The following is a 26,434-nucleotide window of genomic DNA, read 5'->3' on the forward strand; positions in this document are numbered from 1 at the left end:
TGGTTGCTGGGAATTGAACTCAGGACCTTTGGAAGAGCAGTCGGTGCTCTTAAACACTGAGCCATCTCTCCAGCCCCCACTTCATTTCTTCACATATTTATTTCAGTTAATCACTGATAGGAATTTACCAAATGAGTTTATTTCATTATCAGTTATCATTAATGATGTCATTCCCCCCCCCCCCAATCAGGTTGGTGAGTGACCAAATCTCACTTGTGACACAAGTCCCACTCCTGTGACCTACTTCATAGGGCCACTTCTGATGGTCTGTCTTCTTAGCCTGGCTTTCCTGAAAGTAAGCAGATCTTCAACAAGGCTTCCCTGCAGACAGTCTCTGAGCCAGGAAGGAGGGACTGGGAGGAATAAGAGGATTGGATGGAGAAGTCAACACACAGCTGTGTTTTAAAATTGATTACCTCTATGAGTGCTGTGGCTTGATACTGCTAGACCCTTTGAGGATCCACATAGAATACATCTCCATTGTCCATCAGAACAACAGAGAAGGGAATAAGTATTCTTCCAGGGCATTCTGATCCCATTGGCCGTGAGTTTGCTCAGACTACTAACACTCGTGAAAAGGTGAAGGTAAAGATTGAGAGGTAGGTCTAAAAGATGTAGCATAGTACTTCTTACACTTCTATACTATATTACACTTCTGAGACTCATCAGCTAGGGGATCACCACTGTCAAACACTTTTGAACATGTGAATGATAGTAACCTTAGTGTTTAGTTTTTCTTCAAATAAGCTAAATTGTTGTTGGTGGTGGTGGCAGGGAGGTGTTCCATCGATGACCCTTTCAATGATAGTTGCCAAACCATCCCTAGTGTTGGCTGCCTTGAGTGGGGTCCTGTTAACTGAACCATCCGCATCCCTCTTTTTGCAACTGGCTTGCCTGTCATCATGATAACCTAGGTGTTCTAAACACTTTCTGGAAAGTATTCATGTTCCAACTATAAAAGACATGTAGCCATTAGTGCTGCTAAGGTCAACATAGAGCCATTGCCGCAAACTTTGCTTCAAGAGACCTGCTCCCCGAGTCACAATGGTTCTAGACCATACCAGTACTGGAACACTTTACTCTGGTGGCCTCCAGATGACCCTGTTTTCACAGCTCCATATGCCTGCATCCCCAGACCTGGTAGCAGCCGACTTCATAAAATGGGCAGGAAGAGGAACATTTCTCCAGTATACTTAGCAAAAAGCTTGTGATTGATGGGAGAGAGGCCATAATTATGTGAGTTTCATGTTTTCTGAGTCCAGACTCAAATTGTGGAGGACTTGTTTTAATACTAATTTTCTCCCTTCAAGACCCAAATGGATGTTTGAGAGCTAATTCAGGTCATTAGGCATGGGACGAGTGCCTTTACGAACTGAACTACTGCTGGCTCTGCAATAAATCATTCGTAAATCTGCCCTTTTTTATTCTGGAAATTTTTTAAAAAAGATTTTATTATTATATGTAAGTACACTGTATCTGTCTTTTAGACACACCAGAAGAAGGCGTCAGATCTCGTTATGGATGGTTGTGAACCGCCATGTGGTTGCTGAGATTTGAACTACTTTTGGTAGCTACTTTTGTGTTTCCTTTCCTCTCCTGTCTCTTCAGACTTGTAAGTTCCCACGTGACCATAAATCCCTCCCCTTCCCTTCTCTTTAGTGTTCTCTATTTCCAGTGCACCAGATCTCTTTAGTGGTATATGATTAGACTATCCAGTCAACTTTTTTTTTTTTTAATGGCTTTTCAAGACAGGGTGTACTGGCTAGTTTTGTGTCAACTTGACACAGCTGGAGTTATCACAGAGAAAGGAGCTTCAGTTGAGGAAATGCCTCCATGAGATCCAACTGTAAGGCATTTTCTCAATTAGTGATCAAGGGGGAAAGGCCCCTTGTGGGTGGGACTATTTCTGAGCTGGTAGTCTTGGTTCTATAAGAGAGCAGGATGAGCAAGCCAGGAAGGAACATCCCTCCATGGCCTCTGCATCAGCTCTTTCTTTCTGACCTGCTTGAGTTCCAGTTCTGACATCCTTTGGTGATGAACAGCAGTGTGGAAGTGTAAGCCGAATAAACCCTTTCCTCCCCAACTTGCTTCTTGGGCATGATGTTTGTGCAGGAATAGAAACCCCGACTAAGACACAGTGTTTCTCTATATAGCCCTGGCTGTCCTGGAACTCACTCTGTAGACCAGGCTGGCCTTGAACTCAGAAATCCACCTGCCTCTGCTTCCCAAGTGCTGGGATTAAAGGCGTGTGCCACCACGCCTGGCTCTAGTCAACTCTTATTTTTAGTTGCAATTTTTGCTTATAGAATTTACACTTGGATCTTAAAATAATGTCCAAATCCTCCTCGGAACATCGCAGGTTGTTTTTTTGGTATGACATCATATTGGATGCTACTTGGAAGTTACTAGGTGACTGCTACTTGATATTGCCTTGCCATGTAGTCTTGACTCCTTGAATTACTACTTTAAATGTGTATTTTGCAAACATTGTTATGAGCTGAAATAGTAATTTGAGGATGTAGAGGGTAGATTTTAGAGTTATGTCTCTGACAGTGATAGGCTGTGGTCCCAGCAACCTGAGATTACCTTAATCATTCAAAGATGGGGAGAATGAAACGGGTCCAGACTGGATGGTCTGCTTTCTATTACCATTGTCTTGATGTCTTAGGCTTTTATCCTGACTGAAATGTGGAGGACTTGGGTCTGTAGTTCAATAGCAACTTCTTTCCTTCAAGACCCAGAAGCCTATGAAGGTTCTGTGTAGTCTTTGATGCTCATGTTCAACCTGGCAGGTGCCTCTGAGGAGAGCAGCCCCAGTGCTAGACTTGTCCTCAAGGCTGTCATTAGGCTGGACCCTGTAGTGTGACATCCCAGATAGCCAGATGACACTTTTGACAAATTATGTCTAGTGGTCTCAACAGAAGGGTGGTTCAGACCATCAAATTCACTAACACTTGGTAGAACGCCATCCTGCTGCGAAAGGTTCATTTTAAAAACCACAGACTCCTCTATTTTGGCACTGAAATGCTAGAAACAAGGGTAGACTTCAAAAACATGGTTTAAAAAAATTATGTGGAAAAAAGCAAACTGTATAAACAATGTCTGCAGTCTGACACTTATGTAAATAAAAAGCAAAACAGTTCTATACATATTTTGTGGGCATGTGTATGTGTTTACATACAAATGGTAAACTGGTGGGTGAGAAACAGGTCTGGATTAGGGGTGCTGTGTAGCAGGAGACTTTAACCATCTGTATTCTGGTGTATAATGAGCGTATAGGTATTTGGTATTTGTGTTATTTTTAAAATTTTTATTCATTTAAAAAACATAGCAAACAAACATGCCCAGATGTGGAAGACTACTGGTTGGTGGGGTAACTGGGTGGCTCTGTCTCGTTGTCTTCAGCTCTTGATGTCCCAACTGACAGCTGCTAAGAAGGTTTGATCCTCATCTTGTATTCTTATGGAAGGTGAGTACAGAATTCCCTTTCTGTTAGAACCTTTATTTTGGATGTTCTTGGACCAACTAAGGCAATTCCCAATAGAGAAGGGTTTGGGAGAACTCAAGCTTCTTAGCTCAACAATGCCCTCTTCTGTTGCCACAGCCTGTTTAGTTTCTGCAGGAAATGTCCACTTTTTATTGACAATTTAATTTTATTTATTGTGTTTCCTGGGGAGCCATGGTTTTCACCTGGTTTCCTCCTTTATTTCAGTAAATATCTCCAAGGATTCTCTCCCTTTTCCAAAATGGCCTTCTAGCTGCTGTATCTGTTCCTGCACACTCCACGTTGTTTCCTCTTCCCCTAGATCTAAAGATCTGACTCTGCCAAGTGAGTTAGTTTGCTGCTGCCATGAAAAAAATATCTGAGATAAAATTGATTTTGATTCACAGCTTCAGGTTTTCACTTGGCCATGTCATTTCCAGCCTGTGAAAAGGCAGAGCATGAGAGCAATGAGTGCATGGAAGACAGTGGGCATCTGGGACACTGGGGGGTGGGGTGGGGTGGGGCTAGGGCTCAATATCTCCTTAAGAGCACGTTCCCAATAACTGAACCTCTTCTTACTAGGATCCACTACCTTCCAATAGCAACCCAGGCTGATGACACCTTTAAGTCATGAGCCTCTAGGGGACATTCTAGACACAAACCACAACAGCAGGCCTCACTCACACCTGCTCTCGATATTCAGCCTCTGGGTTGGCTGGTCCCTCTCCTTTGCTGGCATCATCTGTGCTCTTCCAGCACTTGTATTCTGTCAGCCCTCCTGGTGTGTGCAGCCCAGGCTTTGCTGGCGATGGGTTCTGAGCTGACATTTACTTATTTCCCTCATTAATGCACAAAAGTATTTGTAGGTTCTGCTTGTCCCTCTGTCCTACAGTGGGCTATTTCATGTCCCATTAGAATCCCTGACAATAACATGCTAAGGTCTTTTTTCGACTGAAAATGAAAACATGCATTTTAGAATTTAGAAAGTCTTGTGTCTTAGCTATCGTTTTTTGCTACCTGCTTCTAACTTCATTGCCTTTGCTTAGAGTAGTGTGGGCTACAAGATCTGAGGCCTCTGGAAACAGATTTCCTTTATGGTTGAATATGCTGTTGATCTTCTTTTGAATGTTCCATGTGTGTTCTATCTCTGTCTAAGCTTTGTGATTATGCTAAACAGGCCTTTTCAACATCTCTGATCTGCCCTCTCTGGGGAGGTTAAAACCTATGACTAAAATTAACGCAGCTGTAACATTCTCTTGCCTGTTGCTTGCTGTATTTTGAGGCCAAGTTTCTTGGTGCACTCATGCTGGAGCACACACATCCATGGCCCACTGCTCCCTCAAACAGTACAAAGCCTTTGTCTTTCGTTTTCTACTGTGAACTCTCCTAGTCTTATAGGGAAGTAGTTAAGCTGCCCTAATGTGTATAGATTCGGTATGTCTGTCTGGGGTTCTTTCTTCTTTGTCTGGGTTTGAGAGAAGTCGATCTTGGTTGTGTGAATAGATATCTCAAGCATTCTTCCAAAAATTCTCTTGCTGTTAATAACATGTGAACCTATGCCAAAGCAGATCTGTACCAAAGATCTTGAATTTGGAAAAATGTTTATTTTAGACATTTATAAAACGTCCTTTTTGCTTCCTGACCAGGGCTGCTGGAGAGCTGCCTGAGGGTCTGCCTCTGTGACCTGAAGCTCAGGTACAAATATCAGTTCCAGAAGGGCTGTGATGGCCCGCCATGCAAATGAAGTCTTTGCCATGAATGGTGACATGCACTGCCATCCAGCTACTTGGGAGATTGAGGCAGGAAGGCTTAGAGTTCAAGCCAGGAATGCCAGGTTCGTCTGTACAGTAACCCCCTCCCACTGCCATCTCCAAAGAATAGAGACAAATCTTTGTACAGTGGAGCATATGGAGAAGCCCCAGGAATTACCACAGAGGCTGATACCCAAAGAAAGATACCAAGCAAACAGAGAGGAAGGAGTGAAGGAGGTGTGTCCGCTTTCAAAAGTTAAGTGCACTGGGCAGGAGGCTCACAGGTTCAAGGAAGCTGGGGCTAAGTAACCGAGCTCCGGGCCAGCGTGAGCTGCATACTGAGGTAGTCTAGAAAACCAAGGCTAAGCAGCCAGCCCAGCAAACGGTAGTCAGGCAGGCAGATGCAAGTGTTTGATTGAATAGAAGAATGGAAAGAATGGGTGACAGGAAGATAAGAGTTAAAGTATTAATTTAAAAAAGAAAAGAAAATAGGGGCTGGAGAGATGGCTCAGTGGTTAGAAGCACTTGCTGCTCTTGCCGAGGGTCTGTTTGGTTCCCAGCACCTGCATGACAGCTCACAATGTCCCATACCTCCAGCTCTAGTGCATCGAACAACCTTTCCTGACCTCTGCAGACACCCTTGCTCATATACACATACCCACACAATGACAAACATATATACATAATTAAAAAGAAAATAAATATTTAAAAGCAAACAAAAACGAATGGGTTAGTGAACGGAGAAATGAGGCTGCTATAGTAATGAGACCATGGTTGTCTAGAGAGTGTGAAGGGTCAAAAAGGTACAGATCTCAGAGGGGAAGCCACATTCTGTTTGACAGTGCCTGACTTCGCTCCCGAGCACAAAGCATTTGGAAAACAAAGCAGTGTCAGGGTAGATGGTGCAAGCCGACTTTGTCTTTAATCCCAGTGCTCAGCTGGCAGAGGCAGGCAGAGTTCCATGAGTTTGAGGACAGCCTGGTCTATATAGTGAGTCTCAGGCCAACCAGGGCTGCATAGTGAAATCCTGTAAAAAATAAAATAAAATAAAAAAGAGGAAAGGGAAGAAAAATAAATGAAAACTGTTTAGGACAAAAGGAACCATACCGGTAGTGTGGGCTTCCAGGAGTGGGATCATGTGGTGCCATCCTCTGGCAACATTTTGAGACGGAAGTGAAAAATTCTCCCTTGCCAGATGAAAGAGGATATTTTCTAATTCTGTATGCTTAGCTTTAAAATGTTTGTTTCTATTACTCTGATATTTTCTGGTTGACCTTGAGGCTGTTTGGTTCTGGAACAGAAGGGATGTAACGCTGTTGCCCCTACTCATGGATTTAATTAGGTGTGGTGCCCACTCTATACCAAATCATGGCTCTAGCTTCTCTCTGTTAAGGTAGTCGGAGGCCTTTGGGCGTGGGTGACTTACTAATGTACACTCTTACTGCTAGGACCACCTCTCTACTGTCAATCACTTGATCCTTTCACAACCCAAAGTCTCTTCCTTGGTGTTTTATGTTACACAAAGATCACACTTTATTCTCATATTTGTTCACAGACATGATTCACATTTTGCAATCCTGTACATAAGGAAATCATTCTAAATTCAGCAACAGTGCCAGCTTGACTAAAAAAAGTTATTTTCCATATCCACAAAAATGTTAATCAGATTCTTGTTAGAACATGTGTAAGAGCTGGTTTTCATTGTCACAGCTCTTGATGTCAGATTACTAAAATAATTTATGTTTTGTTGTGGGAACATTGGTGCACGCAGAGTCTCCCAAATCACATGACCACGTCTCAGCCCACACTTCTTCATGACACATAGAAATTATTTGTGTTCTGTGGTAACAAATGAATGGCAGGAACAGCAGAATTTCAATGTGGCCTTTCTTTATTTGATTAAACATAGACTCTATTTATTCTTAAAAAAACTAATTTAAGTTAAATGGCAACAAACCATGATAATTCAGAAAACATGTTGAAACCGAGAGTGAAGAGAAATATTCTCTACGTAAACCACACTGTAAACCATAAAACTTATTTTTGTCAACTGCTTCTCATGACAGTGGCTGGGAATTTGACATTTCTACTACAGTAGGCAAAAAAACCATGTATAATACACTGTCCCACACGCCACATCACATCTCTATTTATATTTCCAAACTAAAAGCATTACAGCTCTAGAGTGCTGAGTGTACTGTGCAGTTACTGAGAGCTGCAAGTTCTCCTCCAGGGCTGTGTCTGTGTGAGTGGAACCCCCACTTCCCAGCCATCCTCTACAGAGCAAGCCTGGTTCACAGAGGACAGCACAGCACTTTAAACCAGTGGAGGTGAACTTTTCAATGAACTCTGGTTAACACACATCTAGACAAAGATGCCAGTGCACTTCAAGTGAGGACACTCACTTGATCTCTCTCTTCAGAACCCGTTAGTCACCGTTATATGTGAAGTCAGTACCGGGAACGCTGGCAGGAGTCTGAGGCTGAGAACTTTAAAGCTAGTAGATATAAGAGAAGCCTGGATAATCCACAATCTTACCTGAGGTATAAATATGACACAGCTGACTCACGTGTAGAAGGTCTTTGGATTGTAACTTCCTGTCTCCACTTAACGACGGACGCTAAGAAGTCAGCACCACCCCGTTCCCCCCCCAGAGAAAGCATTATTTAGTTTTGGATATAACATTTTAAACAATAATGCCTGCCTCCTAGGAGCACACCACAATAAATGTCTCAAACCCACTCGGCTAATCCTAGGGTATAATCTGGCTGTTTTAAATTACTGCAGGGAATATTATGGGTCTTAATGACACTGTAGCTGCACAAAGCCAAAGAAAGCTAGAAAGGGAGGCCAAGAAGATGAGCTCAGAGCCAGCTAAAGTGACAACAAACATGTGGTTGTTTACTAGAACTGGAGAGCCTTTGTCTGCAGATGTTTGTGGTCACTGGAAGGTTCCAGAGGAATGAGTTGTTATGAAGATTTTTCAGTCTGATGAGAGCAAGATTCTTCTTGGAGATGGCAGGCCTGAGGACAGGGGTGCCCAGTGGTACAGACAGAATTTATAGAGTTCTGTGGTCAGATCATACTCTACTGGTCCCACAGAGTGCGCCAACAAATTAATATCGTACGGATGTCATTTCAAAGCCTCCCAAGGAGGAGTCATCACCGAAGCTGTTGGAGCACAGATGGTTCAGCTATACGCTGATATTCATACTTGCATTTTTGCATTATAGCTGCTTTTCCCCCTGTTGAACTGTAATGAATTGTCTCATAATCTGTTCCATCTTCCTGCCATTAGCAGGCTTTGAATGTTCACAAATAGGAGCAAAGAACTCATTTTCCAGGACTTTAATCACACAAAGAGGGAATGCCTAATTCTCTAAATGAAATGGTCTGTGATCACTGAAGCAGAGATTTAATATAGCACGGCAAATTAGGTAGATTTTAATAAATTACTTATCTCCCTGAATACTTTACATATGCTTAAAAAGGAATAGCCTGTTTGCAAACAGTGAAAACCCACAGCCTATAAAAATCCTTTGAAGAAAATGACAAATAAAAAAGTAAATTAAAAAATGAAATGCATTATATCTCAGACCCCCAGAGACAATTCCTTTGCAGCACTGATTCACAGCTCCATTAAAAATATCAATTAAACCCTTCAGCGAGACTGCGTAAAAGCGAGAAATTAACTTTTGGAGCTGCTTTCTGAGGGTCTGGATATCCAGATACATCCCAGCACTGAATAAGCTTGATTGATGTAAGTTTAAAAATGATAAAGGGCCTCCTTTCATATCTAAGCATTTTAGAATTTGAGCCATACTTTAATTTTTTTCTATACAATAACTTTAATTTTTAAAGTATAGATTTCCTGTGCATCTATCTATCTATCCATCCATCCATCCATCTTTATATGAATACAACCCTGGATCCAGCATCAGCATCAAAAATGCACTGATACCACATAACCTGGAACAACTACAATGTTTATAAAGAAACAAAATAGGACTGGGAGTAACTTAATAAGTTGGTGCCAAGTCTCCTTCTTTATATTTAATTGATAGAAACTGTATGCATCAAAGAAAATGCATACTGAGCTTTAATGTGCATAAAGTAGATATTAGCATTTTAAAGAGGGAGATTAACACATTAATCCAAGTAATTTTCATATATTGCTTCTAATAAAATCTTCACAGTATAAAAGTCTTAATGAGACTAATCAGAGGCGTTCCATTTAGTGGGACAATTAGGGATAACATAAAAAGCATTTCTTTTTCATTGGTTTCCTAAGATTTTAGGCTTTTACTTATGAAAAATAAAAATGGGAACTACTCCTAGTTCTTCATAAGAAAATGTGGCAAATGCAAATAGATGCTTCATGCTATCATGTTGCTATAAATTATTGATAAGGTAGCCCACTTAGGAGCACTGAAGTCCTATGGGGTGGCAGTCATGGGGAGGATTGGATAGAAAAATAAACAAACACAAAACCTATACAAAACTTGAACATTCAAGTCTAAACCCAGGCGCTCCCTCCCAGCAACCGATGAATTATAGATTACACACATCAGAGTGATTACTCAAAATCTCATCCTTGAGCTTTCATGCGAGCATTTTCTTAGAAGCGGATGCCTCTGGAACAGGTTCTTTCAGGCCTCCAAGTCCTTTCTATTTTGCTCGTAGACAGACCGTAGGGCATGAAGTGCTTCCACAGTCACCTTCAGTTTGCCGATGGTGCCACCGTCTGTTCGGGCATCGAGAACTGAGGAGGAGTCAGCAAAGGTCAATCATGCTCAGTAGCTTTCTCAGCTGGGCACAGTTATATGAGAAGGCCACTTGTATGAGGACACACATAGTGAAAGGCTATGGCTATCACTGTGGAGTACTACAAAGGTATGGTACACTCAGTGTTAGCACTGGTCACCTAGTTAACTAGACAGTGTTAGCACTGGTCACCTAGCTAACTAGACAGTGTTAGCACTGGTCACCTAGCTAACTAGACAGTGTTAGCACTGGTCACCTAGTTAACTAGACAGTGTTAGCACTGGTCACCTAGTTAACTAGACAGTGTTAGCACTGGTTACTTAGATCCCTAAGTTTAGGGTTCTGTGCAATTAGAAAAGCAAGATGGCAGACCCACAGGACTTAAGACATCTGTGAGTGAGTTGGCTCTGAGGGTCAGAGGTTCACTTCTTGAGTGAGTGCTATCAGTGATGTCCCAAAGGCAGACTATTTAAGTCTTGAGGCTTCTTTGAACACAGCCCAGTCTAATGTCAGGCTGTTTCCACAGACCCCATCAGCTAGGGAAAGATATTTGCTAGGGATCCAAGACCCAAGACCAGGGCCTTCCTTGGTTACAGTTAAGAAGGCACAGTTCCTTCTGTGTGATGTAAGAACAGAAGGAGAAATGAGATACTGCTCTGACTCACACTTAGCAAGGCAAAAATCTAGGAAGACCCTAACTGTCAGAATCCTAGAGTTAGCAGAGGGGACAGACCCACCCTTTGTCTGCAGCCCTGAACTAGAGAAGCCTTGAGAAGATGATGCCATGGTCGAGAACAATAAGCTTAAGGCCAAGTGTCTTATCCCCATCACTAAGAAATGCATTAGTTAATTCCTGTGAAGCAAAATTACTTAAAATTCTCTATCAGGCACAGAAGGGTAGGGAGAGAAAGGGGGAGAATATAGGGACAGGCTCTCAGCAGCAACAGATGTCAGCCTGAGCCATAGAGCCTTCTGCTGAGGTGTAACAGACCCTCCTAGGCAGCCGAAAGAGGTCTGAATAGAGAGCCTGGGCTTTGGCAGCTGGTAGCTGTGCGGATAGAGCCATACTTGCACACGTACCATCAATATCTTGCTCTATGATGTCTCTTCCTTTCTGAAACAGGTCAGCAAGGTCAACATGGGCAACCCCAATGTCCTCACATTCTAGGTCCTGCTCGTCCTCGGGAGGATCACTGACCACGGTGAAGCGCACACTAGGAAGGCACAGGACAGAGGAGATCACTACCATGGAGCAGGGCATTGTGACTTTTTTTTTTATATAACTAGGTGTGAGATGGTGATACTAGTAGAAAGGAAATTGTGTTAGGCAAAAATCTCACCAGAACTATTAGAACCTTGGAGCTCCCCCACTTTTCTAGTGAGCACCAATCTTCTTCCTAACCCTGGATGACAATTATCTCCAGAATGGAAGACAGTGACCAGGCAAAGGGAAAGACCTGATGTCCATGTCATTACACCATATCTGAGATGTTGATACTTCTACTTTTTAAGACTAAAAGGATGACGTGCACTGAGGCCATGGTAGGTTACACAGTCAGCATTTTGACAGAAAGACATGTTTCCCAGATTGCAGCAGTATACAGATCTGGGGCTGGTAAAGGCAATCTACCAAACTGCATGTGTTGTCTTACAAAATGCAGAGGTTGCATTGCCAGGGAGCAGTCTGAGTGCCCACAGCAGAAAGCTGAACTCTGCCCAATGGCTGGATCAGATATTCGTATTGCTTCAGCGCCCTTCTAATGTACAACCACAGCATCCAAGTTCTACTTTACTTTTAGACACATAATTGCAGGGCTCTGATGGAGCTGATTTGAATTAGTGGCTTGTGCTGAGGCCAAACACACTTGGATTGACCAAATGACAGGAATTTACAGTTAAGTACTTTTTTGATATGTCTTGGCAGCATAGCTTAAACCATGGATGTTTGTAAACCTTACCATTTTAAAACTCTGTGAAACATATCTATCCCAAAATCAGAAGCAAAACAAGAAACAGAAAAATCGAAGCCCCTGAGAAATCATGCCTTGAAAAATATAAACAAAGTCCAAATGCTGATGGGTGAACAAGACAAAGCCTCTAATCAACTTAGTGAAGGCAATGGCCAGCATTTCATTCCTTTACAAGCCACTGTTTTTTAGCTAGGAATAGAATTCGAAGAAATTAGAAAATAGAGATCTCTTAAGTGAAAATGAAAGCTACCACCTGTTCACACAGAAATCACAGAACACAATCCAGACTGCCAAATGGTCTGAGTATTTTACAAAATGCACAGGACAAAGGGGTTCAGGTGAGCACTCAGAACATTCATTCTTGGTTTGCATTCTGGTTTCCATACTTATATAGCTGTGTGGTGTTGGAGACATTACTCAGTTTCCTTGCCCTCAGTTTCCTTATCTGCGCAATGGAGAATAATTACACCTAAGACTAGGGAGGGCTCTTGTGAAGACCAGATGAAATGATGCAAGGAGCCAGAGCCTAGGTCACAGTAGGCTAAGAGGGGGAAAACATGCTGTTTAAACAGATTCCCAAATAATCTCATTCCTTTACTCAATTATACACAAATGACTGTTGGGGAACCAGAGAGGTGACTGTTTTTTTTTTTTTTTTGGTTTTTCGAGACAGGGTTTCTCTGTATAGCCCTGGCTGTCCTGGAGCTCACTTTGTAGACCAGGCTGGCCTCGAACTCAGAAATCTGCCTGCCTCTGCCTCCCGAGTGCTGGGATTAAAGGCGTGCGCCACCATGCCCGGCAGAGGTGGCTGCTCTTGCAGAGGAGTTGGGTTCCAGGCCTCACAACTGTCTATAACTCCAGTTCCAGAGATCCGGTGCCCTCTTCAGAGCACACACACGGTGCACCTACAGACATACAAGCAAAACATTCATGAACAACAACAAAAACGTTGTTCTAGAATGGATGCAGTTTGGACAGGAGAGCTTAAAAGATGTGGCCAGTGCTGCCACATGCTGTCGGCAACATACCACCCTCCTGGTAGTGCCCACAAACAGCATCCTACAGTGCAGGAGCATCCTAAAGGCTCTCCAGGGCTGTTTTCAGGTATGTTAGATACCTTGGCACGTGATATACTTTAACCTCAGGCTTTGAGATTATATCTGCATCATTTAAAAGGCAGGCTATTACCTTCATTGAGTGTACATGAATTCTGAGAGAAAAGTTTTAAAAATCCTAAGTTCTCAAAAAGGGCGAGGAATATGAAAATGCGGTATTCCTGGCTTTAAATTCTACAGAGAGCAAAATGAGAAGTCAAATAAAATTCACAGATCTATGGTATAGATCAGGGTTAAAACTCCTGTCTCACATGGACAAAGGCAAGGGCCTGGTTTCCACTCCCAGCATTAAAACAAACAAACAAAACCAATGAAAGGGCTAGAAAGTTCAACTCAAAAGGGAAGAAAGCCCAATAGATGAGTTTAAAAACTGAGGCCCAGATGCACACCTGGGATGTGCAAACATCATGTGCTCCACAGCTGGGCCTTCCTGCAAGTCTCTACTTCTGAGCCCAGCCTTGCTAGTCCTCCCATCTATCCCAGAATGCCCTGTGTCATCCTTCTGTCTGGCATTCCCTCAGCCTGGAGCCATATGTCTCAGGCTCTTGACTGGGTCTCTTCATCCTTCATAAATCAGCTTACATATCACTTTCTTAGATCATCTTCCGCTGTTATTTTATCTTTTAGCATTTAACTTGTTCAGTTTCTTTTCTTTCTAGCCTATTACGTGTCCCCATTATGCTAACTCTGGCTGGCCTGTGACTTGTTCTGTAGACTGGCCTAGTCTCTCCCAAGTGCTGCCTCCTGAGCGCTGGGACTGATGGTGAGCGCCACCACACTCAGTGTCTGTCCCTAATCATTGCAGATGTAATTAATTGTTTGTCATTATGGCCTGTCTTCCTCATTGGTGGATTTTCTCAGTAGAACTCCTGCTAAAGAAAAAGAAACTAAAAAGGAACCTGAATCAGAGTCAAAACTATGACCTCAAATTAATAATGTAAAGACATTTTTCATAATGTACTTATTTTCATTTTATGTGTCGGAGTGCTCGCCCGAATGCCTCATGTGCATGTGGTGCCCACAGAGGCCAGATAAGAGCATCGGTTTCCTTGGGAGTGGAGTAGATCGTTGTGAGCCACAATCTGGTACTGGGAACTGAACCCAAGTCTGAAAGAACAGCCAGTGCTCTTCACCAACAAACTGCCTCTCCAGTCCCAGATTAATAATTTCTTCAACGTATTTTTTCTTTCAGTGTATCACTGTTTAAGGTAACAATGGCATATTTCCAAGGGCACACGGACAGCCTGGAGAAGCACTATAAGCAATTCCCTATGAATTGTGTTTCCTTTTTTACATGGCCAGGAAGAATGGTGAGCTCTAGCTGGGGCTGCTAAGTTAGCACCATTGTTGAGCAGGGCTGCCACCTGAATAAGGGAGTTCCCAGACTAGGAGCTGCTTTAGGAAGTAATTAGGAGTATTAAGGAGGAGAGAGATCATTTCTTAGTGCTCCCTGGCTTTGGCTGGGGGAAAGGGTACCTCCCCTTCCTTAGCATAGGGAGGTGGGCTACACCCCAGTATTCACTGGAAAAGCACTTCCCACCTGTTGTCTCTACTAGGCTTTTGGTGGGGAGGGAGGAGGAAGGCAGGAGCATTTGTGTCTCTGAGGGACATTTGGACATTTTTACAGGAATAATGCTGGGGTGTAGGAATGACTGGCGTTCCTGGAGTCTTTTCTCCTTTTTTGTTTTCTGCAGGGCCTGGAATTAAACCTACTATCTCACTCGTGCTAAGCAAGCACTCTACCACTGAGCTACCCTAACCCCGATGCCTTTCCATTGTCAGATTTCTTTGGAGGTAACCACACTGCAAGGAGGAGCTCCAACATTGCAGAAAGCAAGAGGACAGAGGCGTGCTTTGGTAAACTTGCTGTAAATACCTTCTGTGAGGCAGTTCTCGCCTTTGCAGTATGGCTTTTAAGATGTCTCTCACCGCTGGGTTGTTTTCTTTATCCAGGTAGATCACTATAGCAAAAGAAAAGACAGGTTCACACAGGAAGCCACCCAGACCTATATTCCATCGGCACCACCCTGCATTCTATGAATACTGTTTTTAAAGATACACACATCATGCCACCTTGCCTGTGTGGTTGGCAAACCAGAATCCAATCGGAATGATCATGTGATCTAGTGTGGTGCCACTGACAGGCTGATGCCCGCTGTCAGAAAGGAGACCCACAACATCCCAGAGAAGTGCTTCACTGCTATCACGACCTGCTTGTGGCTCTGGCAGAGCTGACCGAGGAGCTGGGGGTCTTTACTGCTTTGTATTTTGAGGGAGTCACAGCATGTTCTTTCACCTGAGAAGCAAGTGATGATGAAAGTGTACGGCAGCATTCTCGTCCTTCCTGACAGCCTACCGGTAAGTTAAGCCTCCTCTCTTGCCACTGCAAAAAGATGCAACAAAAGGCATCTAGTATGCAGGTAGGAAAGTCAGGGCTGATGTGGCAGTGCATGGTGGAACAAGGCGGAGGGGCTCTCTGGTATATGAAGACTTCTGGTCCTGGCATTCAGATGAATAGCTGTCAAACCTGGTGTTTGGGCATGCAGGTGGGCTGTACACAGAGCTGGCACCTGGGGGAGAAGCCACTCCTCTTCTAAGCCCAGTGTGGGCTTAGGCTCCCTTGCAGCCAGATCTCAACTCCAACATGATCAAATGTGCACACAGGGACAGTGCTGCTATGGCTCTGGGACCCCTGTTCCTCCAGGTTCCACTTTACTAACAACGCTTCTGAGGGCAGTTTCAGTACGACTTCATATGACCATGCAATAGGGCTACTCAGCTGCTTGGCTGTTTGACTGACCTTAATCAAAACCCTAAGGTGTGCCCTGTGGGATGTGGACACATGGAATGGGAGACAAGGAGGTGATAGTGGCCCAGGAGAGGTCAAAATAAGTGGAGGCCCAGTAGCCAAGTTACCCAGCCCTGAAGAACCAAGGCCACTGTCCTTACAGAACACTATACCGTATGGGGTTCCTTAGAGCTACCAACATTAACAGAGACCAACACCAATAGTTCTGAGGGTTTTCTTTGTCATTGCTAGAAGGTCATCTTTGCAGATATATTTCACTAGTGCTGAGGGTCAGTCCCTCATTTTTAGAGGCTGTCAGTGTATTAAACTAAATGGATTTTTTTTCTAATTCAGTATGTGGCTTTTCATATATTCTCCCACTTCATAATCCTAAAGCTTTTAGGCAGTATTGGTTTCTAACATTTGAGGGCGAGAATAATGAAGGTAATTTAGAAGACAACTGAGGTTGGTGGTGTGACAGCTCAGTAGACAGAAGCACTTGCTGTCACAGGCCTGGTGACCTAGGAGCAATCCCTGGAACACTGGGGGAAGGAGAGAGCCACCTCCCAAGGGCTGGTCCCCAACTTTCACATAGGTGCCATGGCACCCAGCCCTGCCCCCCACTCTCTTTCCCATTCACGCTTAGTTTAAAAACTAGGACAAAACAACCCAGGCAGAAACAGTGATTAATCTCTATAGCGGTACACAGGCCACGACATGAACTGTTATTCTTACCAAATAATTTAAGTCTTTGATACATAAATACACATAATTTCTTTGTATTAAAAGCCTCTCAATTTCCAACTCCAGCATTCAAAAGAAAATGTCTTTCAATTAAATTTAGATGAGTTCTGATGAATTTCAATTGCTGTGGTAACATACATATAATTTAAAGTATAGCACTTTAGCTAGTTTAGAACATATGTCCACTGACATTAGGTACAGACAGGAGGATGCTGTCACTCCTCTTTCTCTCTAGAGTCTTTCCCCCATCCCAGCAGAAACTCTACCTATTCTTCAGTAACGCTCACCCCCTTTATCCACCCTGGGGAACCCTTACTTCACTTCACTTCCTGTCTCTACCAACTCCTCTAAGTGGGGCCACAGTCTGCCCTTTATCTCTGATAATTTCAAGGCTTATCCTCGCTGCAGCATGCATCCATCACATGCAATGCTGAATTATATTTCCACTATATGCACATAAAACTTTTTGTTTTTCCAGTCACCCTGTGAGGAATTGTGGGTTGTTTCTACTGCTGGGTGTCAGGAGCTTTGGACACAGTTGGCTATGTGCCTGTGCCCTTGATTTTGGTTCTTTCTGCTATTTACACAGAGGGAGAATTGCTGAGACATGCGGCGGTTCCATGTTTAACCTTCACAAATAAACCAACTCCCAGCTAGAATTCTGCACCACCCCACTGGGCAGCATTTATGGAGTGATGTTCATGCACTAGGCACTCCACTCCACCACAGGGTTAGGAGCAAGGTTGATTTACATTTCACAGATGACTAAGCAGAGAGAAGGCTAGAAATCTGTTAGCACATGGAGCTGGAGCCTACGCTCAATCGCCTAGTGCTCTCTGGTGTGTCTGTGCCACCTTCCTCTATAGCTAAGCTCCTCCTGGCATTTCAACCAGGGCATTTCCCGGCTGGAGACGGGATCGGTCTGTAGCTGAGCTGGGCATGCCACCTGCTTTCTTGTTCTTCTATAAAGTGATATTGACTAGATCCATAAAGCAGACTTAAATATTTTGGTTGACTTCTTAAAAACTTGTTTTCAAAAATAAAATTCTAGTTCCCAACCAATAAATTTAGTTTTATAAAAACATACCAGCTGGGTGTGGTGGCGCACGCCTTTAATCCAGCACTTGGGAGGCAGAGGCAGGCGGATTTCTGAGTTCGAGGCCAGCCTGGTCTACAGAGTGAGTTCCAGGACAGCCAGGGCTATACAGAGAAACCCTGTCTCGAAAAACCAAAAACAAAACAAAACAAAACAAAAACCCAAAAACCAAAAAACAAAAAAAAAACCCCAAAAAACCAAAAATCAAAACAAAAAAACACATACCAACTTGGAATTGTGCCTGTTTGTATAAATATAGCCTAGACTGGGCTTCTGAGTTTAGCTTAGTGGTTATCAGTTTTAACACACATCCCTGGTACTTAGATGGATTGGTTGCAGATTTCTGTGCTGAACCCTTGGAGATCTGATTCAGATTGAGGTGTCTGCAGTGTAGCCTAAGCCTCTGCAACTACATTGCTCCTCTTGCTGCTACTGCTGCCAGTCAGGATACCACCTACCAACAACCATCTCAGACCAACAGTTCTTTGCCCAGTTTTAAAAAATGGGATCAAGATGCACTGAATACTCTACATTTAATGTTGCGGGAAACAGGGACACTTTGGCCCACTAGTGTTACGACATGATTCTATGATCCTGTGAACACCAGGCTTTATATGGAATTCTAAAAAACCAGAAGGGTATTTTCAAAGATAGTTTCAGTTTTTACACCTTTTAAAAAGTAATTATGTTATCCAGGCAGTGGTGCAAATTTTTAATCCCAGCGCTTGAGAGGCAGAGGCAGGAAGATCTCTGTGCATTTGAGACCAGCCTGGTCAACAGAGCGAGTTCCAGAACAGCCAAAGCTACACAGAGAAATAATGTCTCAAAAAATCAAAACCCAAACCAAAATAAAACTGACTCTCTGAAAGTTACAGTGTTTAACTCCTATTTCCACGAGAAATCACATCTGTGTCTAGAAATTGCTGTTTTGACAGAAACTTCACAAGCACATCCTTCAAAAGCTATGATAGTCCAGACTCAAGAGCTTCACTTACCATCCAACTTACTACCTTCCAGTCTCAGAAATGGGGAAGCTCTGTTAGGTGTGATTATACAAATGGGGCTGGGGGCTGGGGGCTGGAGAACATTATGCTCAGTGCAGTAAGGTAGGCTAGACAAGTGGTATCTAGGGAAGATGATCACAGAGGTTAGGGTTAGGATAGTGGTTTCCAGAGAGGGATGGGAAAGGTTGATCACATGTTCTGGGTCATATTGGATAAGAGAAGTAAGTTCTGGTGTGCTACTGCTCTCTAGAGAATGACTATTTCAAAGAGGAAAGGATTATATTTTATCACAAAGAAGGATAAACATTAGCGAAACCAGACAAGCTTAGTCTGATTTGAACATTACATGTGTATTACAACATCATGTAGTACCCCGTAAAGATGTGTGGCTATTTTCTACTGTTATCTTTTAGGGTTCAGGGTCTAAGCTTAAGGCCGCATGCTTGTTAGACAAATACTTTAGCACTGACTACACCTGCACTCCAACATTTATAATTATCGTGTCAATTAAAAATACAGTAAAAACATCCCTTACTTTGTGAGGCTGGATAAATCTCTATATTCTCTATCAATATCAAATTGAAGAAGAAATGCAGATGGATTAATTATAGAAGGTGTGAACTTTGAATCTTTGATAACTTTTATATTAAAATATTATCACCCCTGTAATCTTTATCTTTGCCAAATTTCTCTTCCTATTAGTAACAAATTCTGATGTTCTACATCCTTTTCATTTTCTGAATTAAACTTTAATTGTTCCAGAAGATAGACTGCTCAATCCTTAGAGACTAAGGGTCCAGATCTGCACAAGTCTCATGAAAGCCTCAGCCGATTCCATTAATCTTTCTTCTTCCTACTGTCAATTCCCCAGAAAGCTTTATTCAGCCCAGACAACAGTCCTCAGGCCGACCATTAATCTTTCTCCCCCAAACTATTTTCTTTACTCAGCATTCTCTGAGTAAAATTTCCAAGCCCAATAAAATGCAAATGTTTTACTCTTGCTACCAATGTCTATCAAGTGAGTTGAACTTAAAATTTTAAAGTAACAGTAGCCCTAAGAAGATACACTCTTGTATGCAGATGGAACTGGTGTTAACACCTCTTCATAAAGACTGAATTTGATTATGAATAATCCTGGGGATTGCTAGTTTATTCCAGTCATCTATGTACCTAATTTAGGACTTGACATTCAAATTTCTTTTGTGTGACTCAGATCACCATGCAGAGTCAAATCAGGGCTAGGTTCAGTGAACCTCTCTATGGATAAAGTGTTCGCACAAGAGAATGTATTCTAATTGTGCCCTAAATCTTCCATTGGATTTCAAAAGCCAATTTGGAAATGAAATGACCTTTATTAACATTCAGTGAGATCTGGAGGGTGCAAGGCTGTATTACATTGACTTTCTTTAAGTAACAAGTGAATGGTAAATCAGTACAATAATTAGTTACTTTAAATAATAGTTGTCTAATAGCCAAAGATTCAAGGAAGTTTCTCAGCCACATTGATACAGATATAATGATTAAAGAGTAAATATTTCCACTGTTCTACCTAAATGAAAAAAACAACTATTAACAAGATGGGTGCGTATTTCTCCCATCTGCTGATGGCCTGGGACTTGGGGTTTTCATATGAAGTACCAGCATCTAGATGCTGAGTACATCCCTTTACCCTGATTACAAACAAACAAACAAACAAACAAAAAAGGATGCTCACGGTCTCAAAATCAGTCGAAGCCCAATAGACAAGAACATTACTACTGAATTCCTTTAAGATGCCTTCCCCATCAAATGTCCAATTCCTTGGGAACACAAGCAACTGCTAAAACACCAATCTGAGAGGAGATGCCTTGCAATAAAGGGGGGAGTAAAGCAATCTGGCAACAAGGTCCCAAGCAGACCTCTACAGCTCGGGCGCACAAAACCAAAAGGATGTAGCATATCTCATAGGTTTGACTCAAAGGAGGATTTGATTCTAGGCAAATAGAAACATTTGTTCTGTTACATGGCCATGTTTCTCAGTGAATGGACAATTTCTCAAGAACAATTTGTTGCCAGTCTAGCCAAACACTGTGCTGCTGACCTTTATATAACACAAAAGCCAAGTCCATCTCTTTCCTTGGGGATATCCTCATTAAAATTAACTGAACATCTATTTTACTAGTACTGACATTTGATTTGGCTTGTTTTTCTGGTACTGTACACTGAATATCTTTAGGAAGCCTGCGAAAATACTTTTAGGCATGTTTCTTCTTACACGGTTTCTCAAGGCATTGGTTGTTACAGAGTTTGAACTGCAAGGGCTCTTAGGAATCACTTTCTCTTTTAAATAGAAATGAAGGAACTAGGGAATCAACATATCTGGACTAAGCTCACACACCAGTAAGAATTGTGCACACAGAAAAGATTAGAACAGATCTCTGGATCCCCAAGATTACTACTTCAATAATGAATGTATTTATAAAGGTTTGTTTGTTTGTTTTGTTTTTGTCTTTTAAGAAGGCATGATCATCTGTAATTCTGCTGCTACAGTAGTAAGACTATGTGTGTTTCTTAAGATGCAGTTTCTAAGACTGGAAAAAAAATCTTAATAGTCAGGCTTGATGGCTCATGCTTTTAATCCCAGCACTCTGGAGACACAAGCAGGTGGGTATCTGAGAGTTCAAGGTCAGCCAGTCTGCTTTATATAGCCAGTGCCAGGACTACACAGAGAGACCTTGTCTCAGAACATCATCATCATTCTTAGTCCAAGTGGTGGTGGTGAGTGAGAATGGCCCTCATATGCTCGTATGTTTCAATCCTTAGTCTCCAGTTGGTACAACTGTTGGCGAAGGATTAGAGGTGTGGTTTTGTTGGAGGGGGTATGTCCTTGGGAGAGAGCTCTGAGATTTCAAAGGCCCGTGCCATTCCAATCAGTTACTTCTCTGTCTCCCGTTTGCTCTCACTGTATGCAATCTCTCAGCCATGCCCATTTGCTGCCATTGTCCCCACCATGAGGGCCACAGACTAACCCTCTAAAGCTGTAAGCCCTTAATAAGCTCTTCCTTCTGTAAGTTGCCTTCATTCTCTTCATAGCAACAGAAAAGTAACTAAGAGTGTCCAGTGAGGATAAGCTGATCTGTTTTATAAAATCTAGGCAGGACCCATCTTCAGGATTTCATAATAGCATGGAGAATGTGCTAAGATGTTGCAGCTCTAATGAAGGTAGCTCAGTGTGACTTATGTTTGCCTTCTGTTACATTGCTGATTATGTAACAGAAAAACTCCTAGGGACTGATTGGTCTAAACACTCTCAGGGTTTTTATTGAGTCTGTGTTGATCCAATAGACTTATATATATGTCAACTAACAGCCCTACAAGGGAAAGCTGCCTGCTGCGATGGGGAGAATGTAAGCATCGCTCTATTAGGCAGAAAGACTTAGGTGATGGCAGCGACCAGAAGGGCAGTCCACAGTCAGGGCACTACATGATCTGAACACTATAAGCAAGAAAACCCCCATTTAAAATGTCATGTTTTTCAATTAAAACTCAACAGTAGACTTAGGTGGCATTTCCTGTAGATACCATAAAATAGCAGGAGCAGAAAGTTATCACTTTCCCGGTGCCCGTGTTTTCTCTAATTTTACAACGACTTCAAACTAATTTAAAAAATTTTTATGCTAGCTTTATTAATCTAGTCTGACAAGATGTCTATGAATTCACATGAACATCAGAGATGTAAATTCTATGCTGTTACCTTAGCTTCCTTCACAGACAGGAAAAACCCACATAAAAGTCTATATTGCAAATAAGCCATACATACCATTGGAATAGTTATAGTAGACCCACTGTCCACTCTGGGGTTTGGGCAGGGACATAGGAGTCTCCTCAGCGGGAAGACTGTAGAACCGGCACTCAATGAAGAGTCGCTGAATAGTATCCTCCCTGGTTATTTGAGAATCATTAAGGTTCAGAGCTATGATCTCAATCCGAATTTCTTCTGATGGCTGTTAAAAGAGTAAAATAAAAAAAAATTAAATATCAAAAAAAAACAAGCAAAAAATATCATTTATTAGATTCCACTATTATTTTAAAATAAAACTCAGCCAATGGATTTCTTTTCTGGAGCACAGTGTATGCTCCCATACATTCCACATGATAGATTATTCACGACACACAGAGAGAATGAGATTCTAATGCCCCAGGGTTTGAAGTGAACAGTGTCATGGCAATCGTCTGCTGATTTACATTTGAGGCTATAAATACCCAACTGGAAGTCTATGAGGAGTGAACGTTATGAGGTCTTCATCTCCGATGGCTTCCAGAATGACAAGGATCAGTTGGCCTTGTTTCAAACTAGGAAATGAAGTACATGTTTATCACTGCTTTATTTAATCGGCAGTACCTGGGAACGCTCGATTATGCAGCGATCAAAGCCCGTTGAACACTTTAGCACTATTATGCTAATATATATAGTTATATCAATCTATAGCAACTGGAGCAGAAACTACAGCCCATTCTCATATTTCTGCCATAATTTACTTCATTCAGTAAGGAACATTTCAAGCAAAAGAAACAGAACCTTATGTCTAAGCTTACATATTATTTCTTGCAATTTATTTTCCATTTCACATTTATAGAATGAAGAATTAAAATAACATTTGTTTGATTTTTCTCCTAGAATCCTCAGACATTAACATGAGACTTCCTTGAGGAATGACTTCAATTGACAACTGACTTCAATATTTGATCATACTTCAACATTTCCTGAGTTAAATTTGTTTCTCACTATTTAGAATTTTCTTCTTTAGAATTTAGAAAATTCTTCTTTCCTATCGGAGCTATGCTGTCAATCATATTAACTTTAAATAATATTTAGAAAAACATGAAAATAACACTTGTTTTGTGAGCAGGTGGTAGGAATTCACTGTTAAATGCATACCAGTATTTAAATCCACCATAGTAACTATGTAGACATTTCAGTATGTAATTAAGCAAATGAAAAAAAAATATGTATCCTATGTAAGAATGTCTCCACAAAGAACCATTTCCATTGCTGTCAAACCCCTCAATATTTGATGAAGTAATTTTACCTACTTCTTTCAAAAGACATTTTCTTTTATTATGTATTCTAAGACACTTTAACTAAAAACTGAAATCTGAATATTTCAATAAGGTTATTTTATTATTCAGTAGATTCATGGAAATTTTACTAGGATGACAGAGAAAATTCCACACCATTCTGTCTCCACTAATACAGGTACAAGGCTGCAGCTGGCAATATTACTAGGATTAGCATAGTATGATGAAATATTTAAAGGAAAATTTTTTCTAAAACCTAATAAATCAAATGACTGCCAAATGTCATTAAAGTGATGGTCTTTGACTTGAATATGCTTTTCATATTCAAATTTGAAAAGAAAGAGATGAAAGCCTGGAAAGGTTACTCGGTTTCAACTAATAACCTCAAGCCCTCCCTGCTCACGTGCATAAAAAATGAAGTTGGTGCTATTGTCTAACCTCAGTTCAGAAAGACTCCGCTGTGACTGGTGAAGACTACATGGGAAAGAAAATATCTTAAACAATATTATTCTTTTCTTTAAAATCTACTGTGGCTGCAAGAATTGCACACACATTTTATGATGCTGGCATGCATAAAGCACAATGCAAACGTAAATGAAATCTGGGCAGCTTAGAATTGTACGGTGGGGTGTGTCACCAGACGTCTGTGCTCCTGCAGAAAAGGAGGAAGCACACAACTGTAAGGAAGGAACATACAGTAAAGTCTAGCCTGTGAGGGTCAGAATGTAAAGCTCCCATGACACATGTAGTGAAGACCAACATACCTTTTAATAGCTGAAGATCCTAATTTACGTAAGATATTATTTTGTTAATAATATATTGATCATATGATTCACAAGCAGAAATTTTCATGATTTTAAAAACTAATTTGAGCTGTCAGGCCAATGTGGAACTCTCCAAAGAAAACAACAAAAGGAAAAATATACTGAAGTATTCAAAAAATGGGGGGCATTTAAACATATTTATCTATTTTTTTCTTTCTGTTCCAGTTTTGTGATTTTGGTGATTTCTCACACCCCAACATTGTAATTTGCTGCCCAACCTGTGAGTGTAAGCCATGGTGACATTGCTCATTGATGCATGCATTCAACTTGCAGTAGACCTAAAAAGGAGTGAGTGTCAAGGCACCTATGCCCAGAAAGCAATTAAAAAAAATATTTATTTATTTTAGGTATATGAGTACACCATAGCTGTCTTCAGACACACCAGAAGAGGGCGTCAGATCTCATTATAGATGGTTGTGAGCCACCAGGTGGTTGCTAGGAATTGAACTCAGGACCTCTGGAAGAACAGTTAGTGCTCTTAACTGCCCAGCCATCTCTTCAGCCCGAAAGTGAGTTTTAAAGAAGGCATTTTTCAACGATTGTAACTGTCATTATTAGTACTAGGCAATTTATTTTCAACACTTTATTTACACTGCTACATTCAAGTCAAAAGTTCAATTTCTTCCTGTAGCAGGATCTGGAGATGAGGAGCCCAGCAGCTATGTGGCTGTACACAAAGTCAGTCTCCTCTCTCCTCCATCCTATCCGTCCTCCAGTACACACAGAAGTCAGTCTTCTCTCTCCTCCTCCATTCTATCTGTCCTCCAGTATACACAGTCAGTCTCCTCTCTCCTCCATCCTATCCGTCCTCCAGTACACACAGAAGTCAGTCTCCTATCTCCTCCTCCATTCTATCTGTCCTCCAGCTTTTCCTGCTTCAGCTACAACTTCAGTACTGTCTTTTGACTGTCGTTGCCTACAGCTAAAAGGTCTGGCGTCTTCTTGCTGTTTTATTTTCCCCCTCCAACTCTTCTGTAGACAACCATTTATGCTCATTTAAATTCCAATGTCTTTGCTTTGCTGGACTGTTGCAAGCATTTGTTATCTCAGACAGTGTGCAGCCACAGGTCTCTTTTCTCATTTAGTACCTGAGAAATGTCTTCAGATTCTTGTTGGGGCTAACTTTTAATACAACAGTTTTAGTTATTAAAAGATAGAAACTTGACAGAATGAGGGAGAAACTACAAAGGATTAGTATAATAGGTAACTTGTTAGCATGGGAAACAGACTGTATTAACAAAGGTAGTGAAGGTGGCACCATTACTGTGCACACCGGGAAGTGGATCTTCTCTCAGGACCACAAAAGACAAGTAAGACATGAGGCAGTCTTTTCCTTAGGAGAGAATCTAGTCACTGTGGACCATACACTCTGCAGACCTCTGAGCAACTGCAGGCTGCTTTCTCCCATAGCCATCATTGTTTCTTGAACGTACTGCACAATGCAGACCCCTCACCCACTTGTTTCTCTCTATAGACCTTGAGCTCCAGCAGGGAGGCACAGAGCTGACATGTCTGCTGTTTAACATCCTGGCCAGCACCTGTTACACAGTAGGCTCACAATAAACATTTAGTAGAAAATAGGAGAAAGAATGTCCTCTATATGGCCAGAATAGCTTATATATTGTCTGAACTATGAGAAGCAGCTGTTTCTAACTTGGAAAGTATTTTTATGCGATATATTTTGAGAAACAGGTGATTTTTAAGTACTGCAAAAACTCTTATTGCTCTGGGTTTTAATTGGGGAAGACTACCTGAAATCTGGGTGATAGGATGGCATTACTTTAATTCTTTTGTGTGTTTAGAATTCATCACAATAAAGAGAGACTTTAAGTAAGA

At 41.7% G+C, this 26,434-nt stretch overlaps 1 protein-coding gene and 1 long non-coding RNA gene across 9 annotated transcripts in view; one reads left to right on the forward strand and one right to left on the reverse strand.

The window, feature by feature from the left end:
* The first annotated feature begins 290 nt into the window (after nt 1–290).
* On the forward strand, nt 291–24,977 carry Gm36243. Of its 2 annotated transcripts, XR_003947579.1 has the most exons (6): nt 291–599; nt 3,406–3,469; nt 14,867–14,941; nt 15,038–15,442; nt 23,374–23,463; nt 24,946–24,977. It is a non-coding gene; the product is annotated as a predicted gene, 36243 (long non-coding RNA). The 2 variants fall into 2 exon arrangements; XR_001778625.2 differs by lacking the exon at nt 24,946–24,977 and having other exon boundaries at nt 23,374–24,689.
* Rpgrip1l (Rpgrip1-like) overlaps nt 6,738–26,434 on the reverse strand; it is a 96,262-nt gene continuing 76,565 nt past the window's right edge. For 6 of the 7 annotated variants that reach the window (XR_003947280.1, XM_006530994.4, XM_006530993.4 and 3 more), the window contains 4 exons: nt 22,516–22,699; nt 14,961–15,045; nt 11,080–11,213; nt 7,109–9,997 (listed from right to left, as the gene is read on the reverse strand). Coding sequence is in view for 6 of the 7 variants with exons in the window: in XM_006530994.4 (XP_006531057.1) it covers nt 9,885–9,997; nt 11,080–11,213; nt 14,961–15,045; nt 22,516–22,699 (516 nt within the window). In the remaining variant the exon portion in view is untranslated. Of the gene's footprint in view, nt 9,998–11,079; nt 11,214–14,960; nt 15,046–22,515; nt 22,700–26,434 lie in introns of all 7 variants that reach the window. The other variant, NM_173431.2, reaches the window with a different exon arrangement.

The sequence above is a fragment of the Mus musculus genome, chromosome 8, assembly GCF_000001635.26.
Source record: "Mus musculus strain C57BL/6J chromosome 8, GRCm38.p6 C57BL/6J".
Taxonomy (NCBI): Eukaryota; Metazoa; Chordata; class Mammalia; order Rodentia; family Muridae; genus Mus; species Mus musculus.